The sequence below is a fragment of the Mustela putorius genome, unplaced genomic scaffold (genome assembly GCF_011764305.1).
Source record: "Mustela putorius furo isolate JIRA1106 unplaced genomic scaffold, ASM1176430v1.1 tig00000127_pilon_pilon_pilon, whole genome shotgun sequence".
Lineage (NCBI taxonomy): Eukaryota > Metazoa > Chordata > Mammalia > Carnivora > Mustelidae > Mustela > Mustela putorius.
Window position 1 is genome coordinate 9,678,447 of NW_025421288.1, and position 22,017 is coordinate 9,700,463.

The 22,017-nt window shown below is 58.9% G+C and overlaps 2 protein-coding genes across 26 annotated transcripts in view; one reads left to right on the forward strand and one right to left on the reverse strand.

The window, feature by feature from the left end:
• Nucleotides 1-6,254: 6,254 nt before the first annotated feature.
• SLC22A12 (solute carrier family 22 member 12) lies at nt 6,255-14,375 on the forward strand. 2 transcript variants are annotated; one of them, XM_013044673.2, is made up of 10 exons: nt 6,255-7,002; nt 7,628-7,731; nt 8,195-8,349; nt 8,424-8,592; nt 10,965-11,050; nt 11,174-11,289; nt 12,021-12,159; nt 12,543-12,651; nt 12,842-13,045; nt 13,595-14,375. In XM_013044673.2, exons 1-10 carry the CDS (start codon nt 6,601-6,603, stop codon nt 13,656-13,658), a joined length of 1,548 nt encoding a protein of 515 aa, XP_012900127.1. In that variant the 5' UTR covers nt 6,255-6,600; the 3' UTR covers nt 13,659-14,375. The 2 variants fall into 2 exon arrangements, with proteins under 2 accessions (XP_012900127.1, XP_004770204.1); XM_004770147.2 differs by having other exon boundaries at nt 6,256-7,002; nt 10,927-11,050; nt 11,945-12,159.
• Nucleotides 14,376-18,728: 4,353 nt separating this feature from the next.
• The window catches only part of NRXN2 (neurexin 2), a 105,709-nt gene continuing 102,420 nt past the window's right edge, over nt 18,729-22,017 (reverse strand). For 15 of the 24 annotated variants that reach the window (XM_045064381.1, XM_045064355.1, XM_045064399.1 and 12 more), the window contains one exon: nt 18,729-20,134. In XM_045064381.1, the coding sequence (XP_044920316.1) occupies nt 19,248-20,134 (887 nt within the window). In that variant the 3' untranslated portion in view covers nt 18,729-19,247. The remainder of the gene's footprint in view (nt 20,135-22,017) is intronic. The other 9 variants (XM_045064450.1, XM_045064412.1, XM_045064456.1 and 6 more) reach the window with 1 other exon arrangement.

Here is a 22,017-nt window from a genome sequence, read left to right on the forward strand (position 1 = left end):
GTCGGGCACATGAAAGGGAAGCTGCCCAGCGCTCTCCTTGACCTATTTAAAGCGATTTTGTTCAACAGGCTGGAGGCACCTGGGCCGGGGGCTGCAGTCAGGGGGGCTGCGGCCAAGGCCGCCGCAGCTCGCACAAGGGGGCCAATTAAAGCCACAGCGTGGCCACCTCCCCACAATGGGTCCGAGCTGCCCGCTCTCGGCTGCCCCCTGCCCAGCGGTGCCAGCGTGGAGATGGCTCTAGCAGGTGGTCCCAGCTCAGCGGGAAGCCTGCTTCTCCCTCTCCCACTCCCCCTGCTTGTGTTCCCTCTCTCTCTCTCTCTCTCTGTCAAATAAATAAAATCCTTAAAAAAAAAAAAAGAAGAATGGGATATCTCATTGGAAGGGCTGTTGGAAGGATTAAATGAGTTGATACAGGCAGGGAATTTAGAATCGTCTCCAACACAGAATAAAGACTCCACGACCGTGAGGTACAAGCCCCTCACCATCGTCTTCACGAGACACTGGGTTAACTCTCAGCTGTTCCAAGGTGAGTTCTGAGATGAGCCTGTGGCCTCGTGTGGGGCATAGTTTTTAGTGATGAGAAGCAGTGGGGCCACCATATTCTTCCGGAAAGGAACGTTCCAGACTTTCAGACCCGCCCAAAATAGCTGTTCGGAACCAGGAACCACTAGGAGACCAGATCTTCAGAGGTTCTAGAGACGCTGGAACGCTAGGCACCAGCGCGTGGGTGTTGGGGTGTCTGGAGAAGGTGAGAACCAGGACTTCTCACCCCAGAAACAACCCTGTGAAGTGGGGTCTGTAATGCTCTTTCCACAGAGGAGGAACTAGAGGCTTGTCAAGCCGCACTGTGCCCAGGCTCCTGGTCTGCACACTGGGTCCTGCCCTGGGCACTGTCAGGGGCACCAGGACTCGAACTAGGCCCTTAGGACGTATGGAGCCATTATCTGGCGGAGGGAAGAGGTCAAAGCCACAGCAGGGGCAGCAGGGGAGAAGCTGGGAGGGTGGGGTGGGGCTGGCAGCAGTGGCTCCCGGATGGACGGACGAAGAGCAAACAAGAGGAGACAGTGTGCAGGGCATTTTAGGAACGAGCCGTGTTCTGTGGCGCAGGCCCTGGGAAAAAGGCAGCACAGTGAAGGCTCTGAGGGTGCCCCGGGGGCCAGAAGGAGGCTCCAGGCCGCTTGGTCTGCCTCTGAAGCACTGGGGTGTCATTGAAGGCCTCGCACAGGGATGACAAGCTGGAGGCCGGCTGACACCTTCACAGGGCCCGACCCAGAGTGCTCGTCCAGGAGAGTCATCCTGTCTTCAAGAATCCAGCCCACGGAGATGAGGGAAGGCGGGGCGGGGGCAGGGGTGGCGGAAGGAGAGCAGAGACTCTAATGCCACCTGCATACTGTGGCCCGAGTTCTGGGGGCCCTGGAGGCAGAAGCAAGCCCAGCTGGCTCTGGCCACCGCCTCCTCCAGCCACCTGCCTGGATTCCGCAGGCCCTGCTAGCTGCCTGGGGAATTTGCTGAGTCACTGACAGTAAGTGCTCCTGCCTGCCCTTTCTCCTGGCCTGGCCTGGGACCAGAGGCAGCTGCTGTCACTGCAGGACATCGGGGGTTGGGAGGAATCACAAAAAAACCCTGCTGCACGATCCGACCAGAAAGATGTCTACGGTGCGTCCCCAGGTCCAAAAAAAAAACCCATGTTGATGAACACGGTGTCTGTGCCCATTTTTGGGGCCGGACGCAAGCTCTTGGGAACACCTGATGCTCTCGGAGGCTGGTTCTGGGCAGGGGATGCTACCTACGCCTTTTTACGACGTGATCTCCCCTCCGTCTTCAGCCCTCCTAACCCACTCTGTGCTCCTCGTCGCTCTCTTCCCCCTCCATCGTAATTGAAACCACTCGCTTTTGCAGGCTCCTCCTCTTCCGCACCTCTAAAAACTAGGGGGGGGGCTCCATTTCAGACCCCATCTCTGCGGGGGGGGGGGGGGAAGGTTGCTCCCTAGGTGAGCTCACCAGTCCAGGACTCAAAATGCCTTTCAGTCCTAACCACATCTAGGGGATCACACCACCACACACCCCCCGCGCCGTCCAGCTACATTATATTCAATTTGCTTCCTCTCATCAGGGAGAAGATCCTGAGCTGGGACGGAAATCAAAAATTCCTGTGCTCTAAATTTAGAACTGTCTGTCTTTGGAAGGACTTCTTTCTCTCTGGCTACAGTTTCATTTTTGCTTAGGGGAGAAGTTCCTTCAAAAATTTCCTATCCCTTGGGGCGACTGGGTGGCTCAGTGGGTGAAGCCTGTGCCTTTGGCTCAGGTCAAGATCTCAGGGTCCTGGGATTGAGCCCCACACTGGGCTCTCTGCTCAGCAAGGAGCCTGCTCCCCCACCTCCCTGCCTGCCTCTCTGCCTACTTGTGATCTCTGTCTGTCAAATAAAATCTTTAAAAAAAAAAATTTCCTATCCCGTTCTGAATATCAGCTTCCACTGTGATCAACTTCTGACCGGCTACAGTTTAATCCCTTCGAGTATCTTGTGAAGTTGCAGTGGGAACAGAGAGAAAAGACTCCAGGCAGTACCGAAGGACTCCAGGAATGGAAGAGGTGTCCCCAGAGACAGTTCAAAAGATAGGACCCTCCCAAGATCCAGAGCCACCCCCAAAGATGGCCGAAAGAAGGAGGACTGAGATTAATCCCCTGAGAGCTGGCAACAGGCTGGACGGCCCCAGTTGCAAATGGCGTGCAACCCAAGTTTCTGTCTGGCCATATTTGGGGGACCCCAACCTGATGGCTGCATATGCAAGGACTGATAACTTGCACCCCCTTCTAGACAGGAAGTCAAGCAAGTTCTCAGGACACGAAACTGGAGACAAGGAGGCTATAGCTGTCCGCAGGAGAGAAAAGATGGACAGCCAACAGGAACCTGAATTCACAAGAGTGTGGATTTGGGAAGGAAGGGACAGTGTGAAATTGTACCTTCCTTTTCAACATGGCTCCACAGAGATCCGGGAGAGCTGACTCTGGTAAGAATTCCCACCCTTTGCACCAACATCCCAATGTTAATAACAGTAATGTCCACAATAGCCAAACTATGGAAAGAATCTGGATGTCCATCGACAGATGAACGGATAAAGATGTGGTCTGTATGTGTAGACATACAATGGAATATTTCTCAGTCATCAGAAAATGAAATCTTGCCATTTACAATGATGTGGATAGAACTAGAGGGTGTTATACTCAGTGAAACAAGTCAGTCAGAGAAAGGCTATTACATGATCTCACTCATATGTGGAATTTAAGAAACAAAACAGGATCATAGGCGAAGAGAGGAAGAAATAAAACAGGACAAAACCAGAGAAAGAGACAAACCATAAGAGACTCTTTTTTTTTTTTTTTTAAGATTTTATTTATTTATTTGACAGACAGAGATCACAAGTAGGCAGAGGCAGGTAGAGACAGAGGAGGAAGCAGGCTCCCCACGGAGCAGAGAGCCCAATGTGGGGCTCGATCTAAGGACCTGATGCAGGGCTTGATCCCAGGACCCTGAGATCATGACCTGAGCCGAGGGCAGAGACTTTAACCCCCCGAGCCACCCAGGCGCCCCCCATAAGAGACTCTTAATCATAGGAGACAAAAGGAGGGTTGCTGGAGGGGAGGGGGTTGGGGGGACAGGGGACTGGGTGACGGGCATTAAGGAGGGCCCGTGACATATTGAGCACTGGGTGATACATAAGACTGGTGGTCACTGACCTCTACCTCTGAAACCAATAAAACATTATATGTTAATTCATTGAATTTAAATTTTGAAAAAGAGCAAAAAGAAGAATTCTCACCCTTCTGCCGGCTTCTGTCAGTTTCCCCAGGACCCCCACCTGCTGACACCCCCAAGCTTAGGCGGTTGGATTAAAGCCGAACCTTGCAAGAAGAGGTCCTCGAAGATGTGAAATGTGCCAACAATAGAGAAGAAGGCCAAGGACTGGGACTGTGTGGGGAAGAAAAGGAACCAGCAAAGGAGACAGAATCAGGTTCAGAAGGTGTTGGCCTGGGAAGCACCGTCCAGAGGGAGACGGGCCAGAAGCTGTGCTGACTCAAGTAAAAGTCACCAAATACATCAGCAGTGAGGTCACTGGGGCCTGGGGTGTGACACGGACAAAAACCCGATGGGAATCTATCCCAAAAAGAATGGGAAGAAAAATTGGAGGCGAAGGCCGGTAACTCTTTTGTGGAATTGTCTAGAAATGGTAACAGGAAAAGAGGTGGGTGCCGAAAAGAGCCATAAAAAGGGAAGGATTTTCCTGAGGATGGGGGGGGGTGACATATTTGGGCTTTAAAAAAAAAATTAAATTAAATTAATTTATTTTTTAAAGTAAACTTTACCCCAATGTGGAGCTTGAACTCATGACCCCAAAATCAAGAGTCAAACGCTCTTCTAGCTGAGCCAGGCAGGCACCCCAGAAACTGGCATATGTGTACATTGGAGGGAACTATCCAGTAGGGAGGGGAAGACAGAAGCCAAGGAGGCTGGAGCAGGTGGAGAGGTGGGTCGCAGGGCACACGGTGAAGGGGCCATGAGGAGGGAAGCACATGGGCCATCAAGATGGCAGGAAAAAAGGCAGAATGGGGGGGCCCAGAGGCAGGTCAGAGAATGAGACTGTTGGCTTCTGATGACTTCTATTTCCTTAGTGAAATAAGAGAAAGGACATCTTTTGAGAGAGGATGGAAGAGGAAGGGCATAAAATAGCTCTGGGAGGCTCTGCTCCCATAGAAGGCTAACTGAAATGCCATGCGCCATCGCCCAACCAAGACAGAAGAAAAATAGAGCAAGAAAATGCAGTGGGTTCAGTAGACAATAGCAACAAGGAAACCAAGATGTAAAGGGAAAATACGGCAAAGACGAAAACATACCAGAAGTCCACACATGACAGTAATTCCAATAAATGTGAACAGGTTAGAATCGCTAGTTAAAGTCAGAGGCTTTTTGTTTGGGTTTTACAAGAGGAGAGGTTGAGCCTGGTTTGCAGCCCAGAATGAAGAAGCTGAATGTGCAAATGACCAGAGCAGGCTCCTGATGTATTTACTCCCAAGTGTCAACAGTGCCGATCCCTGGTTGCTGAGTTTAGGACTGATCTTTGTTTTCTTTGTACCTTTCCATATTTTCTGAAATTTCCAGAAGGTGTATATGTTGATTTGATCCTCGGGGGAAAAAAAAAAGAAAAAAAGAAGTTGCTATGAAAACCAGCAGGCCTGCACCTGCTGTCCAAATCCGTGCTGATCCCAAAGACACCCTACGGAAGTGTCCCTGCCCTCCAGGACCTGGCTGGAAATGGGACCAGTCGGACAGTGATAGAAGGGTGCAGGCCAGTGCGAAGATGGGGCTCCACTCCTGACTTAGAGCCCAGGAGGACAGCAGGAATAAGCCAGCAGAGCCTCCTGGAGGAGGAGGCACTTGTAGTGTCTATAGGATGTGGCCCAAAGCTGAGCCCAGGCTGGGAGCATTGGCAAGGACAGGAGCAAGGATGGGAGCCCATTAAGCCGGCCCAGGGGACACTGGGGAAGTGATGGGGGGAGTTGGGGCACAGAGGCCAGGAAGGCAAAGAGGTTGTACCTGGTTTGCTGTATGGACGGGCAGAGGGAGGGTGGGCAAGACAGAAAGCCGGGGGAAGGGAGTTACTCCTGAAATAGGGGGCCTCATACCTCAAAGTGCAGGAGAAGAAATGGCTGGGAAACCATGATTGCTCCCTTGCCCCTCCCCCAGCTGCCACACATCACGCACACACATCTGCTGACACGGCAGAGCCCTGTGAAGGGCTCAGAGAGAGGGACAGCTAAGGAGCATGGGCATCAGTGGCAGCAGACAACAGAGGGGAAGGTAGAGGGCAGGGGAGGGCAGGGCCACATCGGGGGAGGTGGGGGTGCAGGTGGCTGACTTGGGCCCAGCACCCCCCCTCATACACACACAAGCTGAAGTCCTTGAAGCCCACAGATGTCACTCCTGGCTCACACCAGTCCCAGGATCAGTAAGGTCCCCGGCCAGCAGCTCTCTGCATGAGCCCTGGATAGTCCCCACTGTGAGGCGGGCAGGGATGCTGGGGGACAGCAGCAGCCCTGCCAAAGCGTCCCCCACACCTGTCAGAGACCAGGTGTCCCTGGCCAGGCCTCCCCGCCAGGCAGGAACCACTGTGCTCTGCCCCTGGGCCTCCCTCAGAGCTGGGTTAAACTTTGACTGATTTCTGACCCCTGTTCCGTAAATGTCACCTGGTCACAGTTTAATTCCAGTCTGGGTGCTTTCAGTCTCTATGTTCCCTGCTTCCTATAACCAGCTTCTCCTGGAGGTTTGGGGCCAGCTGCATCTCTGGAAGGATGCTGGTGGCTTCAGGATCACACCTCACAGCTCCTGGTCCCAGTCAGAGCCATCACAAGTGACCGTTGCTAGACAGACTTCCGAAGAACCCTGACCCAGAGTCCGCGAGGAGGGTGGCCTCTGCCATGCTCCAGACTTCTTGGCTGATGAAGCAGGTGCTGCTGTGGGAGAAACAACCTCCCTGCATCGGCTCCTTGGCCCTGGGCCAGCTTCTGTGAGGTGGGCACTCCACTGGTCCCCCCGAGTGGGCTCCATGGCTTTTTCTGAGCTCCTGGACCAAGTGGGTGGCCTGGGTAGGTTCCAGGTTCTCCAGATGGTGGCTCTGGTGGTCCCCATTGTGTGGCTGACCACTCAGAGCATGCTGGAGAACTTCTCGGCCGCCGTGCCCAACCACCGCTGCTGGGTGCCCCTCCTGGACAACAGCACTGCCCAGGCCAGTGTCCCTGGGGCCTTGGGCCCCAAGGACCTCCTGACCATTTCTATCCCACCGGGACCCAACCATGAACCCCACCAGTGTCGCCGCTTCCGCCAACCACAGTGGCAGCTCCTGGACCCCAACGCCACGGCCACCAACTGGAGCCAGGTTGCCACGGAGCCGTGCGTGGACGGCTGGGTCTACGACCGCAGCACCTTCACCTCCACCATCGTGGCCAAGGTAAGAGCCTCTCCTGACACCTTCCCTGAGTCCCGGCACTTGAGAAGCCAAGGTCAGAGCTCCTATTTGGCTGGACTCAGAATGGCCCAGTCCTGGGAGGGACCCACCTCCTCCACAGGTGCTTTTCCAGCCCCTCTTCCAGCACATCTCCTGCCCTACGGGAGAGGGGGAGTCTGGGGAGTCAGCAGGGGACTTGGGCTTGTGGAAGAGTGGATGGTGCCGAGAGCCGGGCTGGACCTGATCAGCTGTGACTCAGGGAGCTCTCCCCACCGCCTGTGTCAGGGGGCAGGTGACCCCTCCCTCCAGAGTCCAGTCAAATCTGGGCAAGAGGAAGGGGCAGCCTATCCCAGCAAGGGGAAGGGGGCTCTTTGTAGAACCAGAGAAGCCCAGGAGAGTGGGGGCGAAGCCCCAGCTCAGGGTCGCCCTGCAGAGTGGGTGCCTCAGGGGAGAGCAAACAAGTCTAGAGAGGGCTTGACCCTGGACCAGAGGACAACAGGGTGACAGCCCGGCCCTACCACCCTAGAGGTCCGCAGGCCACCCTCCCCCACCTAGCTCACACGGGACTTCCCACCCAGCGCCTCCGCCCCCTCCCTTCCGGGCTCAGCTCCTACTCCTCTCTCACCAGTGGGACCTGGTGTGTGACTCCCACGCCCTGAAGCCCATGGCCCAGTCCCTCTACCTGTCAGGAATCCTGGTGGGAGCTGCCGTGTGTGGCCACATCTCCGACAGGTGAGTGCCCCTGGCTCTGGCAGCCCCCCTTCCCTCGCGCCCTGCCCCCCATGCTCCCACAGCGCCCCGCTGCCAGCCACAACATCTGCATGGGTCTCGCTCCTGACACCTCCTGGCTCTGGCGCTGGGTGAGCCTCAGACTCACCCTGGGCCGTGGCTTCCCCAAGTCTCTGGGGTTGGAGAGGGTCATCTGTCCGATCCCACATTCACTGCTGAAATCCGCTGAGCCCCGAGCCTGCCTTCCGGTGCTGCTCCCGCTGGCAGGGGGCTCCTCTGTGCCCAGCGCACCTTAGAGCTGCCTGGACTTTGGCGACTCTGCCCGTGCAGCCAAGCCTTCCGTGGGTGGATAACTAAGGTCCCTTCCACCTCTGCCTGACAGGCAAAACCAGGGGTGTCCAGAGCCCCGTGGCTAGTGCTATGGGGTGCCGTGGATCCAGCCACCTGTGTGTCTGTGTGCCCGCAGGTTCGGGCGCAGGCTGGTGCTGACCTGGAACTACCTTCAGATGGCCGTATCGGGCACGGCCGCCGCCTTCGCACCCACCTTCCCCGTGTACTGCCTGCTCCGCTTCCTGGCGGCCTTCGGCGTGGCAGGCGTCATGATGAACACCAGCACGCTCCGTAGGTCCCCTGGCCCGGGCCCTGCAGGGAAGGCTGGCTCAGGCTCCCCGCTGACCCTGGTGGTCTCCTTGCAGTGATGGAGTGGACGTCGGCACGTGCCCGAGCCTTGATGATGACCCTAAACACCCTGGGCTTCAGCTTCGGCCACGTCCTGATGGGCGGCGTGGCCTACGGTGTGCGGGACTGGGCCCTGCTGCAGCTGGCGGTCTCCGCCCCCTTCTTCCTCTGCTTCCTGTACTCCTGGTGGGTGCCATCCCCCCTCCTCAGAGACCTGCCCCCCCCACCCCGGGAGCAGAGGGCTGGGGGTGCAGGAGGCCGGGAGCACAGCCAGACGGGAGGCCCAGGGGCCTGGCTCCACTGACGGCCACCGGCCCACGATGCTCACCCAAGTGCTGGCGGCGCCACTCCCTTCCCTGCTGCTCCCAGTGCCGCCTCCTCTACTCATCTTTCTGCCGGCCCGTCCTTCCCATCACTTCTTGGCCCTTTTCCGTCTTGAGTTCCTGCTCGCCTTGGCACGTGTAGGGTAAGATGCAAAGATACAGCGCACACGTGCGCACACACAACCCCGGGCAGCCTTATGTACCGACCTTGTTACTAAAGAACAGGGATGGAGACCCAGTGGTCAGAGGGGACTCCCGGCACCCACACCGGGCTCTCGTGTGTGAGTGGTCAGGGAGCCCTTGCGCTGCCCTGAAATAAATCAGGCATGACTCTTGCTGAGCCCCTGAGACAGAGTAGGTGCGGAGTAAATATTTGTTGGATGGCCTCCTGGATGGATGGATGAAATGGATAGACAGACAGACAGAGAGATGGATGGATGATAAACTAGTGAGTGGATGGATGGATGGATGGATGGATGGTTGGATGCCCTTTAGGGCAGAGCTGAGCCTGGCTCATTCACCTACACAGCCAGCAACTTAGTTGCATGGCCATTGTGGTCACTGCAGAGGGAAGGCCAGCAGAAGCCCAGGGGAGGACAGGGCTCCTGTACTGGAAGGAGAGCTGACTCACGCACCTCTTCAAGCCCAATGAGATGGAGCCCAAAGCTCTTACAACAGAGCCTTAAGCACCTAACTCGCAGTCACTCTCCAGAGCAGGAGACAACCACACCTGGCGCGCTGGCTGGAGATGGTGCTGCCTGACAGGTGGCCTTCTGCGGGCTAAGCCCCGTACCAGCAGAGTGGAGGCGGGGGGTGGGGGGCGGAGGGCGAAGGGCGAAGGTCAGTGAAATGGAGTCCAGGGCACCCCTCCTGGCTGTCTGAGGCTGATGCTCGCCTGGCACGGCTCATGGCCCCTGCAGCGGTGAGGGGGGTGCTCCTGTGCCAGTGCTCTCTCCCAGGCCACCCAATTGGGGCCCCCCAGCTCTGACTCCCTCCATGTGCTGCAGACCCCAAATTCCCTCGTGGGTCCTGCTTCTTCCCGGGACTCTAGCCTCCCGTTTGCCACCCGCTGTGTGACATCTCCGTGACGGGGTCTTGGCATCACGCCCCCACACCGGCTCTGTTCCAAGGCTCCTGTAGCAGGGATAGCAGCCCCCACCCACCAGGTCCCAGAGTCAGGGTCACCATGACACCTCCTCCCCATCCCTCTCCCCCACCCACCTCAAGTTCAGCAGGTCACCGGGTCTTGTCAACTCTAACGTGTGCCTTGGGTCCCCCTTCTCTCCCTGGTTCTGCCAACCCTGGAGGACCTCAGGGCCCTGTACACTTGGAGCAGGCGGCCCCACCCCTGGCTGCTGCTCCTGGGAGAAAGGGGGGCCTGGCTGGGGGGGCCTGCATGAGCAGAGGCCCGGAGGCAAGAGCCAGTGGAGCGCAGTGGGCATGACCGGGGACTCAGTGGGCTAGGCCGGTACAAGCAGTCTGGGCTGCTGTTGAGGGCTGCAGGGGTGAGGTTAGAGTTAGGGGCTGAGTCCTGGCGTGAGGAGGGGGAGCTGGGATGTGTCGGGTTCGCTAACGTCCTGGCATGGACCACAGGGTCCAAAGTGAGGCAAGGGCAGTGGGGCGGGGTCAGGTGCAAGATGTACTGGAGGGCGACAGGAATTGGTGGCTGCCTGGGGGCAGGTGGAGGGGCCTGGTGACATCAGAACCAAAGACCCTGCCCCAGGCCTGAGCCCCTGGCTGGGCATGAAGTCGTTTGCAAGGAGGGGCCCCTGGGGGAGGAGCCCGCAGGAAGGCTGTGTGACAGCAGGGAGGCCCAGGACAGGAGGGGACCCTGGCGGGGTGGGGGGGATCTCACAGGTCTGCTGTCCTGTAACCACTGGGGGGTCCTTACGGCACACGGGTTCTTCCAGGCCTGGTTACCAAGTGAGGCAAGCGAAAGGCCACCGGGTTGTTGGTGGGGGACAGGGCCTCCACAATCCGAGAGGGAGAAGGAAAAAGGCAGAAAGGGTGGCCTATAGGGAGAGGAGGGTGTCACATGGCGTGGCCTCCCGGAGCCTGGGGCCTGTGGGCACCAGTGATACCACCCCCGGGGACGGAAGGAGACAGAGGGGCAGTGAGGCTGCGGGCCAGGCCCTGGGAGCCACCGGCAGTGTCTCCTCCCATGTCCCCCCCCACCCCCGGCCCCCGCCCCCTGCAGGTGGCTGGCAGAGTCTGCCCGATGGCTTCTCATCACAGGCAGGCTGGAGCCGGGCCTGCGGGAGCTGCGGAGGGTGGCCGCCATCAACGGGAAGAGGGAGGTGGAGGATGCGCTGACCACCGAGGTGAGCTCAACCCTTGGACCCTGTCCCTGCCCCCGCCCAGCCCCCCGAGGAGGAGGGCCAGGGGGAGGAGGGCTGGCGCAGGGCTCCCAGTGCTGACGGGGCGCCCCCACCCCACCCCTGCAGGTCTTGCTGTCAACCATGCAGGAGGAGCTGAGTGCAAGCCAGGCCCCCCCCAGCCTGGGAACCCTGATCTGCACGCCTGGACTGCGCCTGCGGACCTGCGCCTCCACTCTGTGCTGGTAGACGGACGCCCCTTCCACCCCGCCCTGCCTGGCACCCCAGCCTCTGCCTCTGGCCTGCCTCGGGCTGTCCCTGGCACCCTCCATCCCCCCACTGGAGACCCTGGAATCAGGGCTCTGGCTGGCATCCAGTCAAGGGGCCTCTAATGACTCCCCTGTCGGCCCACGGTCCTGCCAGCACGGCCACCTCCCCTCTAGTGGTCAGGCTCCAGGAGGAAGTTGGGGGGCGGGTACTGAACCACCCAGCCAGCTGGGAAGGAGAGCGCCCACCTGCCTGGTCTGGAGGGGTCAGGGTGGAGGGAGGGGGATTATCAGAGCCCAAGAGTCAGTGCCACCCGGCAAGGACTGGCACCGCTGAGGTCACAGGGGGAAAGACACACTCAGCAGAAGCCGCAGGCATGGACGGGACAGGATGTGGCACCCAGAGGGAGGGAGGAGGGAATATCCCACCCAGGCTTCCCGGGCCGGTGCACCTGTGCCTCCCATCAGGGCTCCCCATTGGCCGAACCTCACAGAGAGGCCCAGGGAAAGGTGGTCTACAGAGGCCACCCCACCGCTACACGGAGCCTGCTGGAGGAGGGTGGAAATAGGTCTGGGAACACAGGAGCCGTTGGGCAGCTCTTCCCCAGCCTGATGCGACCGGCCCCCACCGCAGGTTCGCCTTTGGCTTCACCTTTTACGGCCTGGCCCTGGATCTGCAGGCTCTGGGTAGCAACATCTTCCTGCTCCAGGTCCTCATCGGGGTCGTGGACATCCCGGCCAAGATAGTCACCCTGCTGCTGCTGAACCGTCTGGGCCGCCGGCCCACCCAGGCCGGGTCCCTGGTGCTGTCAGGACTCTGCGTCTTGGCCAACACGCTCGTGCCCCTCAGTGAGCATGGCAGGGGCGCGAGGCTTCCCGACCTGGGGGCGCTGAGCCAGGAACAGAGGGCGCTGGACCAGAGCTGGGGCCCAGTTAGGAAGGAGGCTGCCAGGGCTTCCGGGAGAGATGGCTCAGAGCCCGAGTGCAGGGAGACGGGTGGGGAGCAGGGGGCCAGGAGTGTTCCCGGGGTCTGGCTCCGGGTGTCAGGGTGGGCGGCAATTTGGTGACAGTGAATGTAGCCATGAGGTCCCTCGGGACGTGCTCTGGGGACACCCAGGTCGAGCTGAGTCACAGACACTGGGAGGTCGGAGAGGGGCCTGGGCTGGAGAGAGCCCCCATCTGACCTCGGGGCCCCTGCCACCGGCTTCGCTTAAGCCCATCTCTGTCCGCAGAGATGAGGGCCCTGCGTTCAGCCCTGGCCGTGCTGGGGCTTGGGAGCGTGGGGGCTGCTTTCACGTGCGCCAGCATCTACACCGGGGAGCTCTTCCCCACCGTCCTCAGGTAAGGGGGTGCCCGGGGCTGGGAGGGCACGGTGGGGACAGCCTTCCCCAGCCTCGGCCGTTCCCACCGCCATCTCCCTTCCACGTGGTCTCAGGGCCGCCCAGGTGCGTCCCGGCTCAGCCTGGACCCCTGAGCCACCCTGTACAGGGGGTGGGGGGGGGGGCCCTCACCGGTGTGTCTGCGATGACAGGATGACCGCGGTGGGGCTGGGCCAGATGGCAGCCCGTGGGGGAGCGATCCTGGGGCCTTTGGTCCGGCTGCTGGCCATCCACGGGCGCGCACTGCCCCTGCTGTTGTACGGCGGGGTGCCTGTGCTCAGCGGCCTGGCTGCTCTCCTGCTCCCGGAGACCCAGAGTCTGCCGCTGCCCGACACCATTCAAGATGTGCAGAACCAGTGAGTGAACTCCACCCGGGGCCACCTTCTTTGTACCCCCAGGGAAGCCCCGAATGGGGCAGCCCTGCCCCCCACCCCCTCCCCTGGGCAGAGGGAGAAGACAGGACACAGAAGTCTGGCTCAGTCACATCGTACATCTGTGGGAGGGGGGAGGCCAAAGGCTGGGTCTCCTGGCTGACAGTGTGGACTCGGTCTCCGGCCCCTTCATGCTACCATCTGAAGCCCTGATGGCTGGCCCGCCCTCCGCTCCACCTTACAAGAGGTCAAGGGGAAGGATGTGTGTAGTCCTTCGGAAGGGGGAGGGCCAAGGGTGCGATGGGCATTGTTGGGTGGCCTCATAGGCCCCAGACTCTCCCGCTGAAACCCCTGGATGGCTGGCAGGGCTGTCATCGTCACCCCCTCCCCAGGACGCTCTCAGGAAGCTCCTTCCTGGGCTCGGGAGAGCAGGGCAGGAGTCCTGCCCCAGTCCTCAGGAGGGCCACAGTGCAGGGCTCAGAGGTCACGCTGCACCCAGGAGACAAAAGCCTCTTGTCCTTCATGTCTGAACAGGGCGGTAAAGAAGACGTCGCACAGCGCTCCAGGACCCACTGTCCTGAAATCCACACACTTTTAAGCCTCCCGGGAATTCTGCAAAGTGACACGGGGAGGGGCACTTCTCTCCTTTGGAGAAGGCAGGACCGCAAAGGCCCCCATCTCTAGAAGAGGACGCAGGGGCGGCCTCTCTCTGCCTGAGAAGCCACCTTCCACAGAGAAAGCCCAAGAGGATGGCTTCTGGCTGCCGGCTGCCCTGTGCACCCTCACAGGACTCTCCCTCGTGACTGCGAGAAGGAGCAGGGACCCTGGGAAGCTGTCACCCCCCGCTCCCCTCCCCACTGCTCACGGCCCTCAGCGGCCCACGGCCCCCCTCCAAGCTCGGACGGCATCATCACCCAAGGTCAAAACTTCCCCAGCTCCTCGCGCTGGCCCCAGAGCCCCGCACAAGTCTCAGATCCTCAGCAGTTCCCAAAAGACAGTGCTGGCCTCCGGTCCCCTTCTCCACACTGCAGCCACAGAGCCAATCCTCCCCACCCCTCCTCTACCTGACTGAGTCCCTCCCAGACCCATGGCAATGGCCTCCACCATATGGCCAGGGTCCAGCCCGAGGCCATAGTGAAATCCTTACCCGCAGTCCTGGCCCCGCACCAGAGCCCCACCCGGCCAGCCTTGACATGCCCAGAGGGTTAGGGTGGCCTGCTCACCCCTTGGCCCCAGCTCCCACACAGAGCCTGGCAGGAGGCCCCCTGGTTTGAGGGAGACAAAAGAGGAAATAAAGGAACAATGACAGCCCCCAGCTGACTCCAGGGATGAGCCGTCAGGGGTGGGGATGGTGGGGAAGGCGGAGAGTTCTGGGGAGCTCCTCAAGGGGCTGGCCCTTTCCCAGGCCAAAGCGTGTCGGCCCTTTGCAGCCTGTTGTGCGCTGGGCATCCCCCTGGTACCCAAGGCATCGCCTTATCTTTTCCCAAACCCTTCAAGGAAGACAGCCCAATTTACAGATGGGAAAGTAAGGCTCAGAGAAAGCGACTGTCTGCGACCTGCAGCTGGGAGCAGAGAAGCAAGAGCTCAGCCCCGGTCTCCAGAGCCCTGGCTACGACATCCCCTTCCCCCCCAGGCCTCAGACTGTAAAACCGGGCAGCCAGTGAAGCCTCTTGAAGCTGACACCTCGCTCTCAGAACCAGCCAGGGCCCCGTGGAGTCCCCTGGCACCCCTTACAGGAAAACCCCAGACAAGGGCTCAGATGGAAGGTGGTGGACACCCGAGCCCCCAAACACAAACGTGGGTGTAGGCAGAAGCCATCTGCAACCCTTCGGGTCCCCACCACCCCAGAGCTGTGCTCAGGTGACCTCTGCTTCTGCCTGGGTCACTGTTTTCTGGGCAGCTCCACGAAGGGCTATGCCCTGACACGCACGCGCACACACGCACACACACACACACACACACACACCAGCGATGGGAACACTTGTGCTCGTACACGCAGATGAGCAGAAAAACAGAAAGCTGCTCCTTGCCCCCGGGAGACAGGATCACTCACTGGCCTGGTCTTTCTAGCACAGCCCAGGGGCCTCTCAGGGGAAGAGAGGTTGGGATCATGTCTTTCAGCCATCACAGGCTGCCCCTCAGTGCAGAACCCCAGGACAAAGGCAGTGGGGATCCCGTTTGTAAAGCTGCCCAAAGGCAAGTTTGTCTCAGCCTGCCCGGAACTTTTGGTCCTGTCTGCCTACTGCCCAGCTGAGCCCCAGCTACTTCCTTAGCCTTGCTCGGCATTCTTGGGGACCCCTGGTGTCCAGAAGCTTCCAGAAGAGAGAACACAGGGCTGGTGAGAAATGGCTCCCCCTCTCCCCTAGAGTGTTCTCTGGTTCACCAAGTGGTCAGAGCTACCCCTCTGCCCACATTCAGAGCAGACTTGCTCCTGGCCCTTCCAGGGGGTCCCAGTCTTCTAGAACCCAGGACCTACCTGCTTCCAACATGTCCTCCCCTCACTGAACTCAACAGGACCCGGAACCTGGGAGGTTCCAGGGCCCCACCCCTCTCGGGCAGCTAGGGGGTGTCATCACCATGGTGGAGTGGGGACTCTCCTGGCAGTGGTCACAGACCCGCTTTCCAGCTGGACACCATCACACAAACAGCAGGCCTTGGGCCACACCCTCTCTGTTGATGCTCCCCACAGGTATCTCCTGAGCCCAGAGGTGGCAGCAGCACCCTGCAATGGAAGAGCCATGGGAACTGGGTGTGGGAAGAACCCATCAACTACCCCCACAGGTTCATTCCCCCCATGGCAGTAGAGGCCTCAGGCACTGGGGACAGGACAGTGGTTCAGGACCCTCTCCAGCCATTCTCCTATCTCCAGCCAGGCCTGCAGCTCTCCCAGAAGGGGGTGTGGGGAGGGTAATGCAGGCTCCTTCGGCTCCAGAGACGAAAGGGATCCAGGAAAGGGATGTCCTCCCAGAAGGGTTCCAGCCCTGGCTGAGCTCGTGTTCCTTCCCCTGGGGGGTTGTGTGGTCTTCAAGGTCAAGGTATCAGCTAGACCCCACTTGGAGCTTCCTCCTCAACTCTGTCCTTGATCCTCCCCAAGTGGACTCCCCTGACATATCCTTGCAAGTACCATGTGTCCAAGAGTGAGGTTCCTGGAGTTCCAGTCACCCCCAGATGCTGTTTGCACACTCCTAGGGGTCACTGCCAGGCCAGCCAGACCCCAAGAAGCTCAGCTCAGGCCCAGTGTTAAGTTCAACACCAGATACCCAGACGAAGGAGCTGAGACTGAGGAGACCATATCTCACAGACGGATAAACTGAGTCCATGGTAGAGTCCAGAAATCTCTCCTCTTAAAACCAAGCCCTCATAGGAGCTCTTAGCTCCCAACACAGAGAGGAAAACACCCAGTCCTATAGCCACATGGCAGTGAGCAAGACTGGGACCTGTTCTTCCAACTCCTGCACTGTCCCTCTTTCCGGTCCCTTACTCTGATAGACTGTTTAGGACAATTCTAGAAATTTCTGGAAAAGAATGGTCCCTTCTTGGCACCATGGAACTCCTGCCAGTTTCTTTTTGTTTTCTTTGGCTAGCGGTGATGGGACAGAGGAAACTGAGATGTTTCCATCCCTTGGACAGAGAGAGCAGCCGCCGTCAAAGACCCGGGCGCAAGATCGTCTCTGGCATAGGGACAGGATGTCCTGGCAAGACTGCCCTGAGTCAGGGCCTCCCCCTGGCTTCCACAGCGGGGGTTAGAGCTGACCTCAGTTTCCAAGACTGTGAGCAGCGGGGGGCGAGCAGAGCCCATGCCTCCCCAGGTGGTTGGTTCAGAAGGGCAAGGAGAGGCAAAGTCTATGGAAATCCACACCTGGGGGGTGGCTACAGGAGAGCCCACTCTCCGGCCAGTGACATGAGTCTGGGGAAGAGCTCTCAAAGGTCCCCGGGGAAACACCCCATGTTAAGGAGGATCCTCAAGCAAAAGCTTCATTCCCTGATGGGAATGGGGAGCTGGAGCGGGGGAGCCCCAGCTCCTGTGGACATCAAGCCCAGGGACCCTGAGAGGGATCCACGCCTAAACATGGGCTGGACTTGTGAGCTGGAAGCTGCAAGAGGGAACTGGCCGGCGACAGAGCCACCTGTGTTTGGAAGCTCAAGAAGCAGATCCGAGGGGTGAAGGGTGATGGCCAGCCAAAGGCACGAGAAAGCAGAGACAGAAGGAGGTGAGATCCCCCAGCACAAAGTGGAGGAGACCCGAGTGGCAGAAGCAGGGCTGAGTCATGGCTCCTGTGTCCAGTGGCGTGGCCATCCACCACTGCCACGTGGGAGATGAGGACTTCCCACACTCTGCTCCCCAGAGAATGCCCATAGGCCTGGGGCCTCAGGTACGTATAGCCCTCGCCGTAAGTTTCTACTCCTTGCCACTGAGCTTAGCAAATACAGACAGGCCTTGCAGTGTGTTTGGGACCGTGGCCCTGTTCAGTGTCTCCAGGAAGGAGCAAACACCTGGGAGGGGGAGGTTCTGGAGCTGGAGGTTGGGGGGGTGGGGGAAGGGCTACAAATGATAGGATCCAAATCCTTAGAGATGCAGAAAAAGCAGAGACTCTGGAATTAGGCAGAACTAGGGGGGTCAATGCACACTCAGCCACTGAAGCTCTTGTCACCCGGGAATAACACCAGCTTCCCCAATGGCTTTAGAAACCCCAGGGCTCTTGCAAGACCCACACACAAGCAGCATAGACACACTTTAACCACTAGGGGGCAACATGACGCTCTTGCCTCTGGGGATTTGTCCTGAGGCTCTCAGGTGGCTGGGCTGTACCAGGCCACCCACCAGCTGGTCCGCAGCCCCATCCTCAGGCCAGGAGGGACATGGGGGTGAGACAAAGACAGGAACCCCAAACCGTGATCAGCCCAAAACTCTGGAGGCTACTTACCAGCTCTCACTGGCCAGTTTGTACCCAAACCCCAGAACAGAGCCAGGACCGATGTCCCAACAGTACCCATCCCCCAAAAAACTGCACAGGACCGTTGGATTTGGAAAGTTTTTGTTTTCTTTTCCCACACATTTCCGGGGTTGGGGTGTTTTCCAAGACTCAGACACATTTGTTAACAAAGAGAGAAAAAAACTGGGGGAGCAGGGAGCCCGTGGGCAGAGAAGTGACCCCAGCAGTCAGCGGGCAACGCCCGGCTCTCTCTCTTCCCTGATGCCCGCGCCCAACGGGTGCCACAGGCTGCTGCTCGCGGTATCTAGATAATTTGTCTTTAATATATATCTGCAGTTGCCTTTCCCCTCCCACCCGCCCCCCCCACCCCTGCTCCTCCAGCAGCTTCCCCATCAATGCACGTCGCCCGGCGGCACACAACACAACAGGCCTTTCCAGGCCCCGAGCCCCTTCCCTGGGCGGCACCAGGCCAGCGCCTCCTCCTGGTGGGCAGAGTCGGGGGCGCTTGGGGGGGCCACCCCACTGCCCCGCCCCGTCCCGTCCCTGCTCCCCTCCCGCTGGGCCACTGGGCCCACCCGCCCGCCCTTCTCCCACCGACTCTGGAAACCCAAAGGTAGGAAAGGGAGAAACCAGACACACAGAAGAAGTGGTGGAGAGGGAGGGAGGGGACAGAGAGACACAGCAAGCCTGGGATGGGGGCCGGAGGGCTTGGGAAGAGAAGGAAGGCAGGAGGGACCAAGGGAGGAAGAAAAATGGAGGAAATGAACAAGACGAGTAGTGGACACTTTACAAAACCCCCAGCCTTCCTTCCCGCCCAACCCCACCAAAATAAAACTACCCTCCCCCCTTAAAAAAATAAATCAACCCAGGGCTGTGAGCACGTGCCCTGCCCGGGGCGGGCGCAGAGCGGAGAGGGACAGACAGCCCCAGGACGGACAGCGCCGCCTCACTGGACCGTCGGAGGAAGGGGACGAGCACGGGGTTTCCTTTTCTATTTTTTTCTTTTTTCTTTCTTTCTTTTCATTTTTTCTTTCCTTTCTTTTTTCTTTCTTTTTTTTTGTTTTGTTTTGTTTTGTTTTTTTGTTGGTTTTTTTTGTTTTGTTTTGTTTTGTTTTTTTTGCGTTTCCTCTTCGTGAGAGAAGTCTGAGGCAGCCAGGGAGCGGGTCCCCAGAGCTCCAGCAGGGAGAGGGCTGCACCCTTGTCCCGGGCCCTCCCGGGAGGGGCGCAGCTGGCAGTGGGCGCGGCGCCGGGGCTCAGACGTAGTACTCCTTGTCTTTGTTCTTCTTGGCCTTGCTGGGCGTCTTGGGGGCGGCCGGGGCCTTCTCTTTCACCACGGCCCCGTTGCTCTGGGCCGAGTTACTGATGTAGTTCCGGCTCTGGTCCACCTGGTAGGAGCCCTCGTCGCGGTTGCGGTATTTGTACATGGCATAGAGGAGAATCAGGATGCAGAGCGCCGCCGCCGCCACGATGCCCACCACCATGCCCGTGGTGCTGCTGGACTCCCGGATCACCTCCACGGCGCCCGGCGGGCCGCGCTCCCCAGGCCCCGTGGGGTTGGCTGTGGGCAAACGGGGGAAGCCGGGGGCGGCGGTCACGCCGGGGCGCAGGGGAGGGGGCCTCCGCGGCTCGAAAGACGTGGGGGCCCCGGGCCCCAGGGGGGGGTTCTCCAGCAAGGGCTGCAACGGGTCTCGGTGGTTCATTTTGCCCGCAGGCAGGTTGGGGGCGGGGGCGGAGGGGGCCAGCAGCACCCCGGGGGCGCCCGTGGCCCCATCTGTCCTGAGGTTGGGCCGGGGAGCGGGTTTGCGGGGCGAGAGGAGGGTGGTGCGGTCCGTGACCAGGGGGAAGGTGGTGTAAAAGTCCTCGTCGTCCGTGGGGGGGAGGCTGGAGTCAAAGACCTCCCCGGACGCAAAGCCGGAGGCCTCGATGGGCTCCTCGCAGTCGCTGTCGTCCTGCTCGGCCTGGCACGGGCCCCCGGCGGGCGGGCGGCGGGCCGCAGGCGGGGGCAGGGTGTCTTGGGTGGCGCCCACGCCCGTGAGGAAAGGATAGAAGGTGGGGGGTGGGGGCACGAAGGGGGACCGGGTGGCCACGGGAGGGGGATCTAAGGAGTCCTCCGTGATAATGGGCAATATTAACTCTCCTCCTAGAACAAGAGAGAGAAGAGAAAAAACAGGGTGTCAGCGAGGGCCCAGGGTGCAGGCGGCCGGCACGAGAGAGAAACAACAGCCTCACACACCCAAATCGGTTCCAATTGGCTTTGGCGGAGACTAGAGCGGGCCGCGCCCGCCCGCCAGCCGGCCGGAGCACTGCGCTTTAAGCGGGCAGCGGCTCAAATGCCCTGGGCGCCCCACGCACGGGCTCTGTGGCTCACTGGGTTTTGGTCTTTTGTTTGTCTTAAGAAACCAAAAGGAACAGAAAGGAAAAGGAAATCGAAAAGAAACGGAAAAAAAAAAAACAACTCTACCGGTTTAAGGCTTAAAAACAGATACAAGAGCAGCATTTAAACAAACCTAACAACAGTATCTTTTAGGGTTTTTTTTTTTTTTCTAGATATTTCTCTTTTTTTGCTTTTGTTTTTTTTTTTTTTTTCTTTTGTTTTTAAAAAAGAAGATAGCATACCACGGAATTCAGGCAACTTACATCAACAAATAGGCCGTGTGATTTTAGCATGAAGAAAAAAATTACAAACAGAGCTGTGTAAGCGGGTTCTCCCGGAAAAAATAAGAAAAAAACAACTTTTCCGTACCACGTTTTCTGTCTATCTGTTTGGTATCTCCCTCCCTCACTCTTCTCTCCCTGGACATCTTGCTTCCTCCTGAATACTCTCTCTCCTCCCTCACTGTGCCCTCTCCCCCTCATTAAACACAAAGCTAAAATCTTCACAGTGCAGGCTGGCATTGAGAACCTGTTACCGCCACTTGGTGTCAGCGTGTGGGGGGGGGGCAGCGGAAAGGAGGGCTGGGGGAAGAGGTTCATGGCTGGCAGCTACATGGGTGAGAGGACTGGAGAGGGGATGATCATGGGAAGCTTTGAAGGCTAACTGCTGGCCGGCCATGGGAATATGAGAACTTGACGGTGGGAGGCGACAAGGTTCATGAGAAAGAGCGGGCAAGGAGGAGACAGACACACTGGAGAAGGGTCCTGTCCCATAGGACTTTGGGCAAGGTGGTGAGAAGCCATGTAGAGGCAGGGAGGTGGGGAGGGGGTGGGAATGAGGGAGGGAAGTGGACTGGGACACGTGAGTCCTGAGCTAACCCTAATTCCCCAACTTTCTCTTTCTTCACCCTCCACCTCTGACCCCCACTGGCTTCCCCCCTCCCCCTCCCCAGAACCCCCATGGGCCGCCAGGACCTGACCAGGGCTTGACTGCCTCTGGCCCTCTTATTATTGTTCAAACAATAATAAAACAACGGAAAGAAGAAGAAAGCAAAAAAAGAAAAGAAAATACATACACAGCCATCTGGGAAGGAAGCACTTGCTAATACAGGGCCCCGGGCAGGGTTGGGGCGGGGGTACACTAGTGGGCAAGGTTTGTGGGGGGTGATTAGGTCTCCTCTCTCCCTAGGTCTTATAACTGAGGTACTCTGGGCATAAACTGCAATTCCCATCAGCCCTAAAGGGTGGGAACTACAACTCCCATTAGCTCTTGGAGGGATAAGGACTACAATTCCCATCAGCCCCTGGGTCAACAACTACGACTCCCATCAGCCTACTACCCCTTCCCAAATACTGCAACCCACTGGTGTGGGGTAGAGCCAGCAGGAGTCTGGCTCTAAGCGGCTGAGGGGAAGTCTTCCTCCTCTTAGAGGGGGCACCTCTAGGTCTGGTTGGGGCTGAAGCTTTCCTCTCTAGCTCTCCCTCCACCCAAGCCCTGCCCTAACCTTGGTCTCTGCAGGGTGTGGTTTTCATGACTCCACAACCCTCTACCCCCTCCTTTAGAAGTATCCCAGGGCCCCACTGCAGCCAAGCCAGCCACCTGCCACTGCCACATCCTCCTGCACTCTAAGCCCGCCAGGGTCTGCGCTT